This window comes from Protopterus annectens, chromosome 10.part0 (assembly GCF_019279795.1).
Source record: "Protopterus annectens isolate FY-2018-M chromosome 10.part0, PAN1.0, whole genome shotgun sequence".
Lineage (NCBI taxonomy): Eukaryota > Metazoa > Chordata > Ceratodontiformes > Protopteridae > Protopterus > Protopterus annectens.
This window is the reverse complement of record NC_056744.1, coordinates 27,368,215-27,386,679: the sequence shown is the minus strand read 5'-3', so window position 1 is coordinate 27,386,679 and position 18,465 is coordinate 27,368,215. Positions and strand designations below refer to the sequence as shown.

General features: G+C 40.4%; 1 protein-coding gene across 1 annotated transcript in view; it reads left to right on the top strand.

Annotated features, from left to right (window-relative positions):
- LOC122812918 (SAP30 binding protein) overlaps window positions 1-18,465 on the top strand; it is a 1,615,174-nt gene that overhangs the window by 1,421,624 nt on the left and 175,085 nt on the right. Inside the window, exon 10 of the mRNA XM_044084976.1 lies at window positions 10,473-10,531. Coding sequence (XP_043940911.1) covers window positions 10,473-10,531 — 59 coding nt within the window. The remainder of the gene's footprint in view (window positions 1-10,472; window positions 10,532-18,465) is intronic.

The window sequence follows — 18,465 nt, the reverse complement described above, 5'->3', positions numbered from 1 at the left end:
ATCAGCCTGGGTAACTCGTACAGGGAATCTACAAGTACAAGTCACTTGGAACAAAGCCCAGTGCAAGAGTCATATCTGTATAAAAAAAAAATGATGGTGGGAAGCCAGACTATCAAGGCTGTTGTACCTATCTGGAAGATGGGGATCCCACAGCTAGTTACAGACAATGCTACAGTGATGCGATGCTTAAGGGGAAAATTACTCCCACTCTGTCTGCAGGCTGGCATTGAAAGTATGGATATTATCCCTAGAGTCAAGCATACCATGCCAGTCAGGGCTTCCTCTGTCTCATCCCAGCAAAACTTCCTGGTGGATCAGTTAATCAGGACAGAAGCAGATCCTCTAAATGGATGCTAGACAGGGACATATTCCTAGGATGAATGGATAGGTGGTGTACCAGAAATGAACCATTTTGCTTCTGCAAATAATAAACAGCTGTAAATATTCGGCTCCAGGTCACCTCAAACAGAAAGCTGGACAGTGGATATCTTCTGCTTCAGTTGGGCAGGTCTGTTCTGAATGTCTATCCCTTGATCCCTGTACTTCCATCTGATCCAGACAGTCAAGAGGGAGAAGCCAGTTATGATTCTGATAGCACCCTTTTGACTCAGGCAAAATTGATCGTCTCTCCAGACAGAAATGGCAAGAGAGTAACTGTGCATTATATCTCAACATGTGTACCTTTTTAACTCTGCTTAATGGTTCCATGATAACATGCATACCTGCAGGCATTATCTGACAAGGTAAACACTGTAAACCTGCTGCCCTTTAGCCAACTGTTTTTAAAGGATGTGCTTAATATTATATAGGAAACTAGGAAGCTTGCTACATGGAAATTCTGCCTAGTTACATTGAAAGGTTTCTCCCTGTAGTGCCAAAGCGGGAATCAAGATCCCAGCCTTGAACCAATGTGTTCATTTGTGCAGTACAGTTCGAACTATACAGATCAAGGCTTGACTTACACTTCTGTGAAGGTACCTCTTTCAACCATATCACCCGGTGTACTCATGGCTGCACTTTTGGCCTCATTTATCATCGACAAAATGGTACTACATTTGTGACCCCAATATAAAAAGTGTTACTCATTCAAAGAACTTGAATTTTGTTTTTTGCAAACTGACCTAAGCCCATTTTGCACCTGCTGACTTGGAAGACAGCATTTTTTTTCTTGCCATTACATCAGCTAGGAAACTCTTAGTTTCTGTTTCTGATATGCAGACAACTTTTCCAAATCTTCAACAAGAACTAAGTCAGTCAGTGCAGAAACCCCTTTCTTCGTGTCTAATGTGGTCACTGAGTGGTCTCTAAAATAATCTCTCTACAGGTAACATTGTTCTTTTCACAGCCATAAAATAAAAGTGAAATAATCTTCCATTGCTTGTATGTCCATAGGCAACTTCAGCTTTCATTTGCTTTCTATGTTTATTTTTATTTTTTATTTATTTTACATTTGTTAACCGGGATGGACCGACTGGATACATGTCCTTTTTCAGCGGAGGCCTGGGGAGAAAAGCTCCAACAGAGTTACATTGATAATTAGGTACAGTAAATGAGCTGAAAGAGCTTAACAAAAACATAGGCTATTTACATACAAGTACAAGACTGTCATTACTATTTCTGAGATTACTACAAATGTAACATTAATAACATATTAGCAAGGACGGTAGGCAGTATAATGACATAGAGTTAGACAGGATACATATTTCTTTATCACAGTATACAAAGTACTTATCATCTTAGCTAGTTGTTTATGTTTTAGTTAATGGCACAGAGCTAGTCTGGGTTTGAGCAAGGACATAGCCAGTGTGACTTGAAGTGGAGTTTTAGACTATTTTTGAATTGACTTAGAGAAGTTGCAAGCGTGATGTTATTTGGGAGAGAGTTCCATATTTTACCAGTGGTGTTGGCAAATAGTGCGTCACCACCTAGGTTGAGAGATTTAGTTGTTTGGACAAGGAGTCTGTTTGCTGAGCGAAGGCAGCTTAGATTGGAGTAGGGAGTCATTAAGTTTTTTAGTGCTGGGGTATTCTCAGGTTGTTTAAGGATTTTGAAGGCCTCTACGAGTTGGGACTGGTGAAGAAGGTGTGGGAATTCTATCCATCCAAGCTTTTTCAGGTTAGTACAGTGGTGTGTTCTGTAGGGTAGGCCTGTAACGAACCTGGCAATGTGATTATAGCAGGATGAGAGCCTAGCCAGATCAGATTTGTTAAGGTGAGTGAGGACAGGATAGGCATATAGTAGGGTAGAGAGAAGGTGTGAACGGGCTGTGGCTGCCCTGGCATTCGGGGTAAGGAAGGCTTTAATTCTATATAGGGTCCCAAGTTTCTTGTTGACTGACTTAATGGCTTGGTTGATATGTATATCAAATCTGAGTTTATTGTCAATGTTTACTCCTAATAGCTTTGTATAGGTGTCTGGGGAGATGATGGTCCCATTATTGGATTTTATAGTGAAATTTTCAGTCGGAGATCTATTGGTTGGGTAGAAGAGAAGTAACTTGGTTTTGTTTGGATTTAAGATCAGGAGATGGTTGGCAAGCCAGTTTTCGACTTGGTGAAGCTATGTTGGGTGATAGTTAGTAGATTTGCAAGAGAGGCATTGGAACATATTATAGTCGAGTCATCTGCATATTGAATGCAGGTGGCTTCAGGGATGACTGTTTGGATGTTGTTTATGAAGACTGAAAAGAGGAGAGGTCCTAATATGGAACCTTGAGGAACTCCTATGGTATTTGGTAGTAGGCAGGAGAACTTGTTTGCCACATTACTGCTTGTTGTCTCCCAGTGAGGTAAGCTTGAAACCAGTCAAGGGCTGGAGTATCTAGATACAGGGTTTTTAAAGTATGTAGAAGTAACTGATGGTTTACCATATCGAAGGCTTTCGATAGGTCCAGGAAGAGAGTGGAGGATATTTTTTTATTATTCCGGTTAAGATTAATGTTTTCAGTAAAAGAGAGGAGGGCAGTGTTTGTACTATGATGGGGTCTGAATCCATGTTGAGAGTCTGTGAGTAGTTTATTTTGGGTTAGATAGAGCATTAGTTGGTTGTGCATGCACTTTTCCATAATTTTGGCAAGTGGTGATAGTATAGCTATAGGTCTATAGTTGGATAGTTCTGTGGATGAACCTCCTTTGTGGAGTGGAATAACATAGGATATTTTCCAAATTGAGGGAATTGAGGCCTCGGTTATGGTTCTGTTAATTAGGATTGAGATAGGGTAGGCTACGACATCTGCAGCAATTTGCAGGTATTCAGCCAGCAGAAGATCGGCTGAAAGGGTGGTTGGCTTCAGTTTTTCAAAAGGGATCTGATAAAGGATGTGGACACTGGCTGGAAGTTAAAAGAGAGTGGTGAGTCGGGTATAGTGTTTATAGAAGTGTGGGGAGGAGAAAGTTGGTTAGCTAATGACTGGATGGTTTCTGTGAAGAAAGTATTGAATGAATTGGCTATATCTTCTTGGCTCTTGTCAGATAATGTTCCTGGGGTCGGAGTAGTGGATTTGCCTGGTTGGAGAAGTTTATTTATGCCTGCCCAGTACTTTTGAGGGTTATTCTGATGTTTATGTTGCAGATTGTAGAAGTAATTTTTCTTATCTAGTATGATGGCTTTTTTAGTCTCATTTCTAAGTTGTTGGAATTTGATACGATCTAGGGGTAGTTTGGTAGTGCCATTTATCCCACGCTTTGTCTCTAGTTGTTATTTTGGTTTTGGTGTCTGTTGTTAGCCTGGGTGCTAGTTGAGTTTTAATTCTTATTGAGCGTTTAGGGGCATGCGAGTCAAGTATAGTAAGGAATGAATTGTTAAATGATGACACTGCCTCATCAAGGGAAGGAACTTTAGTTTTGTCCAGTTACATGATTTGAGTTCAAGTTGAAATTTAGTTGGGTCAAAGTTTTTCTTGGATCTGATAGACCTATAAATAGGTAAGCTTGTACAATTAATTTTGTCTTTCATGATGTATGTGAGCATGTGATCACTAAGATCATTAGGGAGAGTTCCAGACATATAGTTCTGGGGATGACTGTTGGTGAGTATCCAGTCTAGTATACTCTCTTTTTGGTTATTGTTACCTGTACGTGTGGTAGATGATATTATCTGAGAGAATCCATGTAGGTTAACAGGGATGGGGTTGGACTGTGCTGTGTATTGGTTCCAGTCAATGTTAACATCGCCCAGGACAACGGTTTCTTGAGGGTAGTTGTTGGCTATCCAATGTAGAATGACCTCTAGTGTTTCTACATTGTTCCCAGGGGGAATATAGGTGACAATTAGGTTAATGCCCTTATGATTATTTAGTAGAATTTTTAGAGCTAGTATTTCAGCGTTAGAGACCTGGGGTGGTTGTATAGGGTTAGTTATGATGTTAAGTGTGCTATTATATAAGACGGCTATTCCGCCTCCTCTTTTCTTTACTCTATCTGCCCTAAGTATATTGTAACCAGGAGGCAGGATCTCATTGTCTTTGGTTGATGGCCGGAGCCATGTTTCAGATAGACACATTATGTTGGGGAGGTATGTGGCTAGTACAGCATGCAGGCTATGTATCTTATTGTTTAGGCTTCTAATGTTTGAGTGGCATATTAGGAGGGAGTTGACCAGTCGGTGGGAGAGTGGTGGGCTGGTAGGATTTTGAGTTAAGGTTGGGCCTGGATTAGGATGGATGTCCCCATCTTTGGTTATGTTTTTCTTAGATACGCTAGTAGTCTAATAACTTTGAATAGTAGTTTTAGTTCATATTTGGATTTTGGTGTTGATTGGAGTGGTTTTTAGAAGCAAGTGGTTGGAATTTATAATTTTTGGGTAGTGTAGTAGTGGGCAAGTTCGCATGTCAGTGGGGGTAGGGGGGTCTTGGTTTGGCATTTTGGATAAGAGAAACCTACGAATGTGAGATTTTCATAGCTAGTAAGAAAGTATGGCAGAATTAAGAGTGGTAAGATAAGAGGAAGGAGTTTATAATTATTTATAGACATGTTATATGTCATCAATGGGTGGGGTCAATGTGCTTCAGAGGAATAGTAGTGGTTAAACAGTAAAGTGGTGGGGGGGAGTAAATTGGAGAGGAAGTTGTGTAGGTTGGAGAGGAAGTAGGGGTGTGGCCTAGTGGCTATAAATGTAGACACAGTGGGGGCGGGTGGGATAAGGGGGCAGGGAGGGGAGCGAAGCGAGCCCGAGCGTAGCGGGGCTAACCCAGTCCCAGTTTTTGGTCCTATGAGTGGGGTAAATAGTCTGATAGCGTAAGTAAGCAGATTGGAGTACAGGCTTGAAATTCAACATAAACATATACAGTTGTATATTTTTTGGTCCTATGAGTGGGGTAAATAGTCTGATAACGTAAGTAAGCAGATTGGAGTACAGACTTGAAATTCAACATAAACATATACAGTTGTATATTTTTTGATCCTATGAGTGGGGTAAATAGTCTGATAGCGTAAGTAAGCAAATTGGAGTACAGGCTTGAAATTCAACATAAACATATACAGTTGTAAAATGTCTAATGCAATTCGACATAAATAGGCATTTACAGTTGTAAAACACTTACTGGAGAGACACTGAGCCTTCATGGGGCCTGTAGCAGAGTGGATTGTAGTTTTACAAATGGTGCCTGCCACAGGTAATATTTATTAACTCTGGGATTGTCTTAAGGTAATAAACAGGGAAGGGGAGGGGAGAACAAGGGTGTGAACAGGCAGTTCTTTGTACTGCTGCTAATGAGCCAAAGCAAGACAAGTATGTGTTAAGAACAATCACAATTGACCAAGGACTGCTCTGAAACTGTAAGTCTTGTCTTAATTTCTCAGGTGGAAAACCAGGATAACCTTGTATCAGTAGGCTACTGTGGTATAGTTTAAATAAACAAACACACAGTATTGATCAGTTATTGATACTATTTGCTAACAGAAGGGAATAAGAGAAAGTGGAAGATGTGTGTGTGTGGTGGTGGTGGTGGGGGGGGGCTGCTTACAGCCAAAGCACAGTGCTCTCCAGGGGAAAATGAAGATTGGTTCAAACAGTTAGACACATACTCAAAGTTAACTGTAGCTGTTTGCAGACAGTTCAGACCCGGATTGCACTTTTCTTATAGGAATGTTAAAGGTGGTACCGGAGTTGAATACTTAAGAGTGGTGTTAGGTTCAAAGTTAACTGTAGCTGTTTGCAGACAGTTCAGACCCGGACTGCACTTTTCTTATAGGAATGTTAAAGGTGGTACCGGAGTTGAATACTTAAGAGTGGTGTTAGGTTCAAAGTTAACTGTAGCTGTTTGCAGACAGTTCAGACCCGGACTGCACTTTTCTTATAGGAATGTTAAAGGTGGTACCGGAGTTGAATACTTAAGAGTGGTGTTAGGTTCAAAGTTAACTGTAGCTGTTTGCAGACAGTTCAGACCCGGACTGCACTTTTCTTATAGGAATGTTAAAGGTGGTACCGGAGTTGAATACTTAAGAGTGGTGTTAGGTTGGAGAGACACTGAGCCTGTGAATCTGAGCAACCCTCTTAACCAGAAATTGCTGCTAGACTGAGTCAGAAAAGGTTCCATATAGATCAGTGCTTTACCCAGTATGAAATGCGACAAACTGAGATTGCTTAGAAAGGGTGGAAGAAGCACAGATCCACTTTTTTGTGTTCTTTGCTGCTAAAAGGCAGGGAAAAACAGTTTCTAGACAAAGAAACCATACTAGGCAAGTGATCAAGGGAACCATGAGATGCATGGCAGCATGCATCTTTTAGGTAGACATGTTGTTACCCCTTTCAAGTGCTTAATTAGTGCTCACCTCCCAAATCTAGCTGGACCATCCATGATGATCCTGATGTAAATTTGACTGCCTCTCCAGTCATCAGACCTTAAAGATAGCCAGAGTAGTACTTTGTTTTGACCTGTAGTGACAGTGGCTAGGAATGTATTACACTAGGATCCTCTCCCTCCAGTGATTTTTTATTTTTTATGTAGATTTAGATCCCCATTACAAAAGTTTGTAGATCACTATTTTTGTGAAGAAATAGGAGGGGTCAGATATTGTCTGAGTAGCCCGTAAACTGTAGGCAATAAGGAGGTTTGTGCTAAACTGTTAAGATACTTTAAGGCCTTTAGTTTTCTTGATTATAAACCTTTGAGTCCTTTCCATTTGGGTGATATGTTTGTATTTGTAAATACCAGAGGGAACATTATATTTAATATTGTTTGAGGGAGGCTTAACAAGCTTATATTTATCTTGGAAAAGAGACGAATAAACAGGGACATGTTGAGTCCTGCAAGTACACCTTTCAGTGGTGAAGAAATTACATGGATGAGGCTTGTTAGGTCTGATAAGTATCAAAGTCGAAGGATGTGTGACGAGTTGAAGCAGTTGAAGTCTAAGAACTGTCATATAATAATGTTTTTCTAAAAGGAGTGGTGATTTTTTCTAAGCAGACTGTCAGAAGAAATGAAGTACTTGAGTGAGACATAGCAGAATATTATCTAATACTCATGAGAAGGTCAGTGGAAAGTGGTTTGGTACTGCAGAGATTAAGCAGGTAGTCTGAGCAAACTGAGTGGACTTTTCTGCAGAACTTTTGTTTCCATTATAGTGCTTTGTACAGATAAAAACTTGCAAAACTTTTGTTGAAGGCCCATAAGTGAGATGGTCACTAACAGAATCTTGCCGTACCAAATGCTTCATATTCATAATCTGATCCCTTTTCCCCATTTTATACATGGAGTCACGGTGTTGTGTCAGCTGTCACCATCTGTTGTGATTCAATGCTACTCGTATACCTTCTTTGACAGTTATGCCTGTGACATGTTGTCTCTCACACAATCCATCCACCTCTTAGCTGGATGTCATTGTTTCCCCTTACCTTCTTCCTGTCTATCCAGAGTCATCTTCACCAGATTGTCTTCTGTTTTCCTAAACATGCGCCCAAAAGTTGACCTTCTCTACAATTGGAGTTACTTGGGCTTCTGCTCAGATTTCCTCATTTCTTCATCTGTTCCACAGTGTACATCCTGCAGCCCAAATCAAACACTTCATCTCCATCAGCTCTAGCTTCCTCAGTTGCTCGGCTTTCACCACCTAGGTTTCTGTACCATACTGTAGTACTGAGTGCACCTCTGCTTGTACAATTTATTTTCATCATCTTTGCCATTCTTCTGTCATACACTATGCCTGACGCTCTGTGCCAGATGTATGCAGCCCCCTTGATTCTAGCTTTTACCTCCTCATTCAGACACCACCCCTTTCAGGTACTTGAAGCAGTTAACCAGTTCCACTATTTTCCCTACTATCTCAATGCTCAGCTTCTCCTTTTTCTGCCATTACAGCTGTCTTATCTGTAGCCACAGTGATGCAGCGATAGCGTTGTTGCCTCACAGCAAGAGGTTCTCCCGTTTGATTCTCAGCTGGAGCGCCTTCTGTGTGGAGTCTGCATGTCCTCCCCGCGGTCGTGTAGCGTTCGAAAGACATGCGTAGAATGGACATGCCTTTGTTGAAGGTTGGGCATCAAGCTGGCACCTTGGCACTGTAAAAATGTACTGCCAATCATTATCATACCGGAGTTCTGCTGTGGTGACCCCTAACTGGGAAAAGACAAAAGAAGCACACAGCTGTCTTATCTGTACTCCGTTTCATGCTATGTGTTTTCAGTTTTGCATTCCATTCCTCTGTCCTTTGCTGAAGTTCTTGTTCAGAGTCTGCCTGTAATGCCACATCGTCTGCATACATCAACTTTGTTGATCTGTCCTCTCCTGCCAGTTTGCAAATGTAGTCCCTCACTAGTATATCCAGAGCTTGAATCTTCATGCACCTCCACTCCCACTGGAAGCCTGTCTGTCAGTCCAAACACTGTGTTTGTGCTTGTGTCTTTTTTTCCTTGTACATAGCCTGTACTAATTCTACCAGTGTTTCTGGTTCTTCAAGCCATCATGGAACTTCCTAAATCAGTATTCTTGGGACCTTGTCATATGCTTTCTCCAAGTCAAGGAATGCTCAGTTGGACTGTTTCCTTATCTGTAGGCTCTTCTCAACTGTCTCACTCCAAACATTGGGTCAATTTTGCTGTGATCTGATCCGAGTCTGAAATGCTCATCTCCCATCTTACTTTCTACTACTCTGTGTATCTGTTTATCAGTCACCCTCTCCACAACATTCATGCAGTGTGACAGGAGTTTGATACGTCTACACTGCCCACAGTTGTGAATTTCCCATTTGTTGTACTCTAGCAGTAGTATGCTTATTTTCCAAATACTTCATATTGTTATTAGGTAGCACAGGATTTTGCTTTAAAATTTATTATCTCAGCACATACTTTAGTGGACATGCTGCAGATACTGTCAGCCAAAGTGAGAGACATTTTGCTTTACAAACCTTGGTTGTGTAGTAATATGTGCAACTTATGCCCATGCATATATTATTACAAGATTAGGTGCGTTTATTTTATTTACTGGGACCTTGTTTTGGTACGAATAGTACAAATTTAGATGCCCTTTCTGGAAAATAATACTGCTTTGGTTTTAATTCCTCCTTCAACTAGTTCTCAGACACACACACACACACACACACACACACACACACACACACACACACACACACACACACACACACACACACACACACACACACACACACACACATTTAGAGATGGACTTCTCAACTCATGCTTTGGATCTGGGAGATTAACAGTAGTGCTTCCCAGGTAGGTTTCTCTATTTACAGTGTGCTCCAAAGATCTGCCTTGTTTGTTTGCCCCTGCCATTCTGGCTTTGCAGATTAGGGCAGATAAATCTTTTTGACTTCAGTACCTACTGTTTTTCTTGGTAAGTAAGCAGTGATTTATTGTACATTTGAATGTATGAGTGATGCAACAAAATATTGATTACAAAGTGGGTATTCCAAAGAGTTTTTAAGGTCACAATTAAAATGACAGTATGTTAAATAGATAGACAACAGTTTTTAGATGTATAAAGTAGTCAGATGCCAGGAGGTCATGGGGGTGAGAGTAGCTTAAGCAATGAGGACCAATTCTCTTTCCTTAGAGGATGATAAGACATGAGCAGCTGTGGTCATTCCATGGCGGTGACCATGAGGATGATATCTAGCAGGCTTATGGAACTATTGCTATGAAAAGGGCACTTTACTTGCTGGAAAGTGTGGTATAAATGTGTTGAAATTGCCGCACACTCATGGCCAATAATTGGAAAGTAAGCTGTACAGAGAAATTCCTAGACTGTGTAGTATGATGGGATGAGCTCAGTGGAAATCTCTTGCTGTAGCCTTGTCAAATGTAAGCCAGAATGGGGCCTGCAAGTTAGACTTTTAGGTGTGTGTGTGTGTGTGTGTGTGGGGGGGGGGGGGGTTGCTTTCCAATGAATGGTTAGATCAAGGAACAAATGGACCAGTAGGTGATGTTTGTTGATCACTATTCCCAGTAGTCATCAAAGCATAAAAACACATTAAATTACAAACTGTTTACACTTTGTGCTTCTTTTTATTTTCCAGCTAAAGCACAGAAAATTGAAATGGACAAAATGGAAAAGCAAAAGAGGGAACGAACTAAGGTAAGTATTGTTATACTAAAGAGCATGGTAAGAGCTGTATCTGCTACAGTTGTTTAAAATTATTTTGTGGAGAAGTGGTAGGAATGAAGTCTAAATGGGGAAGAATGGAGTATTTTGGATAATGATAATACTTTTCAAGGGTTTAAAGTTTATGGGCCATTGGCTTTGCTTATTTGGTATCTTGTCCTACTCTCCCTCAGTGTGTCATTGAACTGAATTTTTCCTGTACAAAAACATAAAACTGAAAATTGCTAAACAAGAATTAGATTACAAACTTTAAGAACTTGCAGCTTAAAAAAGTCAGAACATAATTAAAAAAAATGCATCTGCCATTTGTCTCAGTTATTCAAAGAACACATGGATTTGATAGTAAGTTTATGGGGATGTAATTCCAAAGAGAAAAATAAAAAAATGCAAAAAACACCAAGAGAAGCAGTTGACAGGATATAACCTAAACAGTGATAATCCCAGAATAAATAATGCGCTGTAAAAAGTAGTAGTATTTATTGAAGTAGCACAGTACAAATATGAAACATGGGTAAATGCTTTTACATGCAAAATCTACTTCTTCAGACCATAAAAACAGTTAACAGTCAAGTAAATACTACATCAAGAACAGGAACCAGTAAATTTAAAAGAAAAAAATCATATGCTCAAGGCTTAATTAAAAATTGCTTTAAGATAATTTACGTAAATCCCTTTGTTTCAAGGCAGGTCTTGAGACCTTGCCATTTAAACCACTGAACTTATCAACTTGTAAATGTAAAATCCAGTAAAGTTCCCTGTTCTCAGTTTTATTAGAAATATCACACATTCACACATTATCTAGTATTTTTCAGTAACCTTAAAATTATGTTCACCCTTTTCCGTCCAGTGTTTGGCTAGAGAATTGTTATCATTGCATAGACTTACTTCTCTCATATGCTCAAGGAGAGATCTGTTAGTCTTACCAACATAATGTTTTTGTTTACAGAGTCGCTCTGTGCAGGATGCACTAGGTTCTTAGAGTTACAATTAGCCTCAGCCTTAAAATGGTGTTTTATTAGTATGACAATGGAGGAAAGCACTATCAGTCTCAATCAAATAGCAAAAGTTACATTTTCCACAAAGGAAAGTGCCAGATCTATCTGGCTTACTCAATTCATAGTTATTGTAATACAATTGTCTCTTGATAGATTTCTTATTTCTAAATGTAAACCTTGGTTTACTGCCAATTAAACTATTTATGCGATCATCAGAAGTCAAAATATGCCAATTATTCTAAATAATCTGACATATAGAATTAATTTTGCTAGAATAACTTAATGAAATAGGTATGCCTCTAAAAGTAAGAGGCATTCTATCCTCTGTCAGTGTGCTGTTTTCTTCAAATGAAAAATAAGGACTAGCCCTTCCTCGTAACAGGGAGTCAAGACCTAAAGTACCTTATCTCATGTTCACTGTAGCCTCTCCTCAGCAATTCTTTTTTCATAGTTTCAACATCCTTCATAAATACATTGTTATTGAGTCTTGACAATCTCATAGCCTGACTCTTTACTATGTTCCTAAATATATGAGGTGGATGAAAGCTATGTTTGTAAAGAATATGATTCCTATAGCATTCCTTTCTATATCTGTTAGTAATGACATTACATTGGAAACATCTTTCTCTAGACATACATCTAAAAATTCTATTTTCTCTCAAGATGTTGCAAACCAAAAAACAAACCAAAAGGAGAAGGCTACCACACAATACTCCACTCGTAAATATTAGATGTAATCCAAAAGTCAGGAGACCAAAGCCAAGTGAAGGTTTATTGCATCCAAGTGAAAAAGTTTATTGCATAAGCGCTTTCATCCTTGTGTTAAGAACTTCATCAGATACAATAAAAACATAGTACCATATGCTTTTATAGGTAAAAAAATGTTACCAATCAAGTAATTATAAAAGACACCCCCCCAAAAAAAACTACACACTGAAATAAAAGCAAAAATCTAAACTATATATCTAACAAATGTATTAAATAGTTTTATATAACGGTGAAACTTATTAAAACACTCAAACCAGGATTACATTGTAGGAAACATTTTTTTAAAAACACTTGATAAATAGGAAACAATTTATAAAAACAATTTATCTTTCCAAAGCTTTAAGTTTCAGTAAATAACTGATAGAGATGTGGTCATTTAAACCTGGCCAGTTGCCTGCATCAAGGTGGAACTGCCAAAATATTTCACGTTTATCTAAAATTAAAGACCAACCCCCCCCCCCCCATGTCCATCTTATTATTGTCAATAACTGCAAACTTAGAGTGATCTGGATTTCCCAAAATATGTGTACAAAGTGCATTAGATTCCTTTCTCATTCTAATAACATACAGATGTTCATAAGTACGATTTTTTAGTTTCTGGTCAGTTTTTCCTGTGTAATAGCAAGTGCATTTTGTACAAAATGCTCAATAAATAACTTTTTCAGACCCACAATTAAGTTTAGAATGAATAGAGACCTCTTTGTTGTTGTTTGAAAATGTATTCCCTTCATAAATAAATTTGCAAAAGTAACACATCCCACACTTGCTCATGTAGCCATCACTGCTAGAGTTTTTCATTCTTTTCATCTGAAAGATATTCTTTAAATTTTTACCTTTTCTAAAAACTAATATAGGATTCTCACCCACAAACAATCTCATGTTTTATCTTGCCTTAAAATCACCCAATTTTTGCATAAAATGTTCTTTAACTCATAACCATCAGCCCTATAGGTAGTTATAAAAGAACTTGCATAGTTTTTTGTAATGTTAATTTCAGGGTCCATGATAGTCTTTAAACTATCTAATGTGGTTAAAGACTCTGAATGTATGTCTTGCTGGAAGAGTAGAGGGGCAAAAAAACTCTTTCTCTTTTGTTAACTTCAAGTATGATGTTATCTTATGGGATGGGCCAATGGGGGAAGTAAAAAATATATATATTTCCTTCATAAATACTACTACTAGCTTTTTAAAGTTCACCCCGTACTGTTGAACTTGACAGTATTCCCTTCCTTGATGTTTTGCCGCATAAAGATTATTACAATAAAAAATTGCTGTCCACAATTTTTAGAAAGGAAACCTGTTCTAATTCCTTTCTTCACTTTTCAAGCATTATCCCTTTGAAACAGAAAAGGGCTTTCGTAAAAGGACAGTTTGTTTGTGCAGCCCGAATGGTTTCTACTTTGGATGCATTTTTGGATGAATGTGAAAACCTCAGATGTTTCTATGTAGAAGTTATCCACTTGCTGTCATTAATGACACAATGCTTGAATTTGTTAATAAAAGAGAAAGAGTTTTTTTACCTCTCTACTCTTCCAGCAAGGCATACATTCAGAGTCTTTAACCATATTAGATAGTTTAAAGACTGTCATGGACCCTGAAACTACCAATCTGAAGTAGTTAACTTCATTTTATCTGCAACCTGTCGGTAATCGGACCTGAGCCGGCAACTTTTCAAGCATCTGCTCTGAGCTCCAAGCTCCTCCCCCTTACCTATAACCCATCACCATCTCCTACCTTTCCCCAGATCTCGTTTGCTGCTTCATGCAGCAGCATCATGATCTCTGTAGCTCCAAATGTTGAGTGTTAGTAAGTGACTTTGGTCAATTGTTTTTGCTCTATATAGTGTATGTGTGTTGTCTTTTAGTTCCCTTTACCTCCCCCTTTCTCTGTTCGTCGGTTTAAATACAAAAAAAAAAAAAAAAAAAAAGCTTGTGGTAAAGTAGTCTAGCAAGGAACTTCCCTACCCCTTAGGTGTGTATGTTAGACGGTTAGTTTTAAGTAGGTTGGCTGTGGGTGTTAGTAATATGGCTGACCAGCCAATGCCTACCTTTAAAAATGCACAAAGTGTGGCCATAAGCTTTCACCGGCCTATGGCCACACTCTGTGTTATTTCCCTGGGTGTTCTCCATCTTTCCGTTCAGTGCAGCGTGTGTGCAGGGTGTGTGCAGGGTTTAACCCCAGGGCCTTAAAAGAACGGAATGCCAAACTGGTTGCAAAAGGCCTTCTACCGGTTTCCTCCTTGGATGCATCGGCCTCGGCTCCTCCAGCAGTTGCTCAACCCCCCCCCCCCCCTCAGGCTGAGACTCACCCTCCGACTAGACCTGTTGAAGGGGAGGCTAAAGGAAAGGACAGGAAGAATAAGGACAGTCATAAGAGGGGGGAATAGGCCCAGAAAGTGGACTCCAGAGCAGGAGCCCTTCTTTAGCCCACCTTCTAAAGTGTCTAGACCTACATCTCTTCAGCTCCACTCCCCTAGGTTCTCCGCGGAGCCAACGGAGCCCTTGGATCTGAGGCCTTCATCTAGGTTGTCGCAATGACCAGCCAGATCAGAGTTGGTCACCTCCTCCCGCTTGATTCGGAGTCTATCGGAGTTGGATATGGACAGGATGATGAGATTTATTCAGACCCAAATCCAAATGGTAGTCTTGCCAGGCCCCTCCCTCTCTCTCTGGAGGGGGGACGCCCATGCCCTTCTTTCATCCAATTTCTCCTTCCCCAATCCGGCCTGTGTTTTGGGGGTTTATGGATCAGAGGATCCTTGGAGCTGGGGGTTTGGTGCCGACGGTTCCTCCAACCTCGATGCTGGCGATTACCTTGAGTTTCTTGTATCAGACCAGTTCGGATCCGAGCAACTCTTGGGGCCGAGGACGGGGAGTTGGATCCGAGGGGATGGAGGTGTCTTTGGCTCCAAATTTGTTGGATCCGAGCCATTCCTTTGGAACTCCGGCTACTCCTGCCTTGGCCCTGATCCTCACGGCGGATCCGGGGAGAGCTTCCTCCTTGTTGGGTGCTAAGGAGGTATGCTGTCTATCGGCGTTCAACGTGGTGGAGAGGGTGTTCTCCCAAGGATTGAGACCCCAGCCTATTTCCTTGTATTCCGCCCAGACTCCCTTGGATTCGGTTATGGCTCCCTTCAGCTTGTCCCAGGGACTGCCTGTGCTAGAGAACCCCCAGGCAGTTCCCCTGGAGGAACCACCCAAACCCAAGCCCGGGGTCTGCTTCCTCTCCTTATCTGGGCGCGGGGAGGTTCAGCCGATCCCAAGGCCTTTCAGGGAAGTCTGCATTATCAGTTCCCTATCAAATTTTGAACCTTCTATTGCTCCCCCAGAAAGTTTCTTCAGAAAATGGACTTGCAGACGCAAGCATTTACAATCTTCCCCAGAGTCTTTCAGGTATCCTCAGTAGTTAGCTGTTCACTGATTGTTCTCTCAGCATTCTCCTCATTTACCTGTCTGTCCCGCTCTGTTCGCCCTGCTGGTTCACTCCGTTCCCCTACCCTGCCCACAATTTCCCACCCACCCCCACTACTCCTACATTTATTCTCACCTGTTAACTCCTCCCCTTTTTCTTAACCAATCCTCTCACAACACATCCCTCCCACCAATTTACTAACTCCTCTCCAACCAACCCCTAAGCCTTCTCTTCTTACCCCCATACCCTTCAGTTTCTCCCTCTCTAACATACTCTTATCTCTTTTTTTTATTCCCACTCTCTTACCTTACACCAATCAACCATGTCCCCACATCTTACACAAATCCTTCTCACCTCCTGTTTAACCATGCTGTTGTGTCTTTCGGCTTTTCCCGGTTAGGGGTTGCCACAACGGAACTCCGGTCCGCTAATGATTGGCAGTAGATTTTTATGTGCCGAGTTGCCAGCTCTGACGCACAGCTTTCCACGAAGGTACGCCCATTCACACATGTCTCCACACAGAAGACACTCTAGCTGAGAATCGGACAGGACAACGTCTTACTGTGAGGCGACAACGCTACCGCAGCACCACCACCGCAGTACACCTCCTGTTTAACCATATTGTTTCTAATTCCTCTTTTCCATGCCACCTCATATACATCCTACAAACTCCCTTCCTCCTTCCTACCCCTCACTCCACCACTCATCTCTATCTCCACCCATCCAAATCTCACTTTCATTATATATCCCCCTCAATATTTCAACCTAATACATTCCACTACTTTAAACTAAAACTTACATTCTGCTCTTTCAAGTGGCACTCACCCAAATCTCACCCACTAACCTCCCACAATCAACTAAGCCCAAACTACAACTATTGTTCACCTCCTCTTACTGCCTTTCCCTAGCAGGAGATATTCACCCCAGCCCTGGTCCTAAAACTATTACCAACTCCATTTCCCCTGTCACAACTAATAGCACTAGTACCACTCCTCCTACCTCATCCAACATTACTAACTAAAAATTCCTTCTCTAAATGCCCAGAGTCTAAAAAACAAAACTGTTCTCTTCCATGCTTGGCTTTACCATACCCTGCCAGACATAGTAGCAGTCTCCCAAGACTTGGCTAAAACCCCAGATTTACAACTCCGAAATCCTACCACTAGGTTTTCAGGCTCTTAGACGTGACCGCCCAAACAAAAAAGGTGGAGGAGTAGTCTTAATTTACTCAAATCTACACTCCATCTCTCCTTACCAAAATCTCATTCCTCAATTCAATAATGCAGAATTAGTCGTGGGGATACTCAGACTGAATAACTTCAAAAGCATATGTCTTATAGCCCTTTATATCCCCCCCCCCCGGGTAACAACACTACCACCCTAGAAGACATTCTTCTATGGGCTTCAACTAATATTAAGCTCGAGACGTACATATTAGGCGATGTGAACATCATCTGGAACAAAATCAATGGAACCAATCCATCTATATCTATTAATCTTTTACATTTCACTCAGCTAACTAATAGCATCACAAGACCCAATAAAAAGAACCCCCCAGGTTCCACTCTGGACTGGATTCTAGCCTCAGCCTTCTATGTCTCAGGATAGAGGGTAGGTTCATTTTTTGTACCGTGCATCTATATTTTGCCTATTTTTGGATCAGGTACATTGGAAACTGGGCCGAATGTATTAACATCTTTATATCAACTCTGTATTGTTTGGTGATTCATTCTCAATATCAGATATTTACCACGGTTTGGGCTATTTACCATGGTATTCATACAGTCTATATATTAGTAGGAATAACTTGATGCATACAGGGTGTAGCCTGAAATCAATCTTGAGTCAGTTCCCGGCTATTCTTTAATAACATATGCGTGACATTATTTTGGCTCTCCATTATTGAGATAGGTATATAGACCCAAGGGTTTTCTAACTTTGGAATGTTCCCTAATTACATTGGGACATTTAGTGCTTAGTGTTACATACATAGGGTTTTGCGTTCTCTTTTTTACACTTTAGTATTTCATTCCCAAGGTTTGAGCCTTGTTATTAGGAATACTTTTTGTTTTCACTTTGAAGGTTATTGCTGGAATGTAACACTGCTATATTGGACTTTTCTCTATTGGTATTATCTTGTACAAGTTTAATTGAATTTACGTGTGGTGCCCTGACTGACATTCTTATACTCTGTTGTATGTACTTAGGTCATCTGTTGGAATTTCCACGGAGGTTTTTATCCTGGTTTGTCAGCTCCGTTGTTTTCATATATTTATCCACTTTATATTAGCAACATGGATTTAGATAATATTCTTTCAGGATTATGTGCCGATCGAGAGGATATTGGTGTATTCGGAATCAATATCTCACCAGGCAGTAATCAAAATGAGTCTGGACATAATTTACCCCATGAATGTGATTTGGCATTTCATGCCCTTACTAAGGGTCTTAAAAATTTAAGATCTAACATCTGGCACCTAAGATTATTTTGTGCATATTTGCGCAAGAATATTGTTCCTAGGGGTCTTAGGATCCGTTTGCAACCCGTGGTTGGGAGATCTGAAGAGAGACTAACCAATGAATGGAATGAAACTTTACAAAAAGCATCCATGTTTTTTGTTAATATATTGGCACAATATTAAGAGAGAATGGTGGATATCAACTTCAATGAGGTTAGAACATTATGTCAGGAATGCAAAAAATTTGAGTCCCTTCCCACATTCCACGAATCTA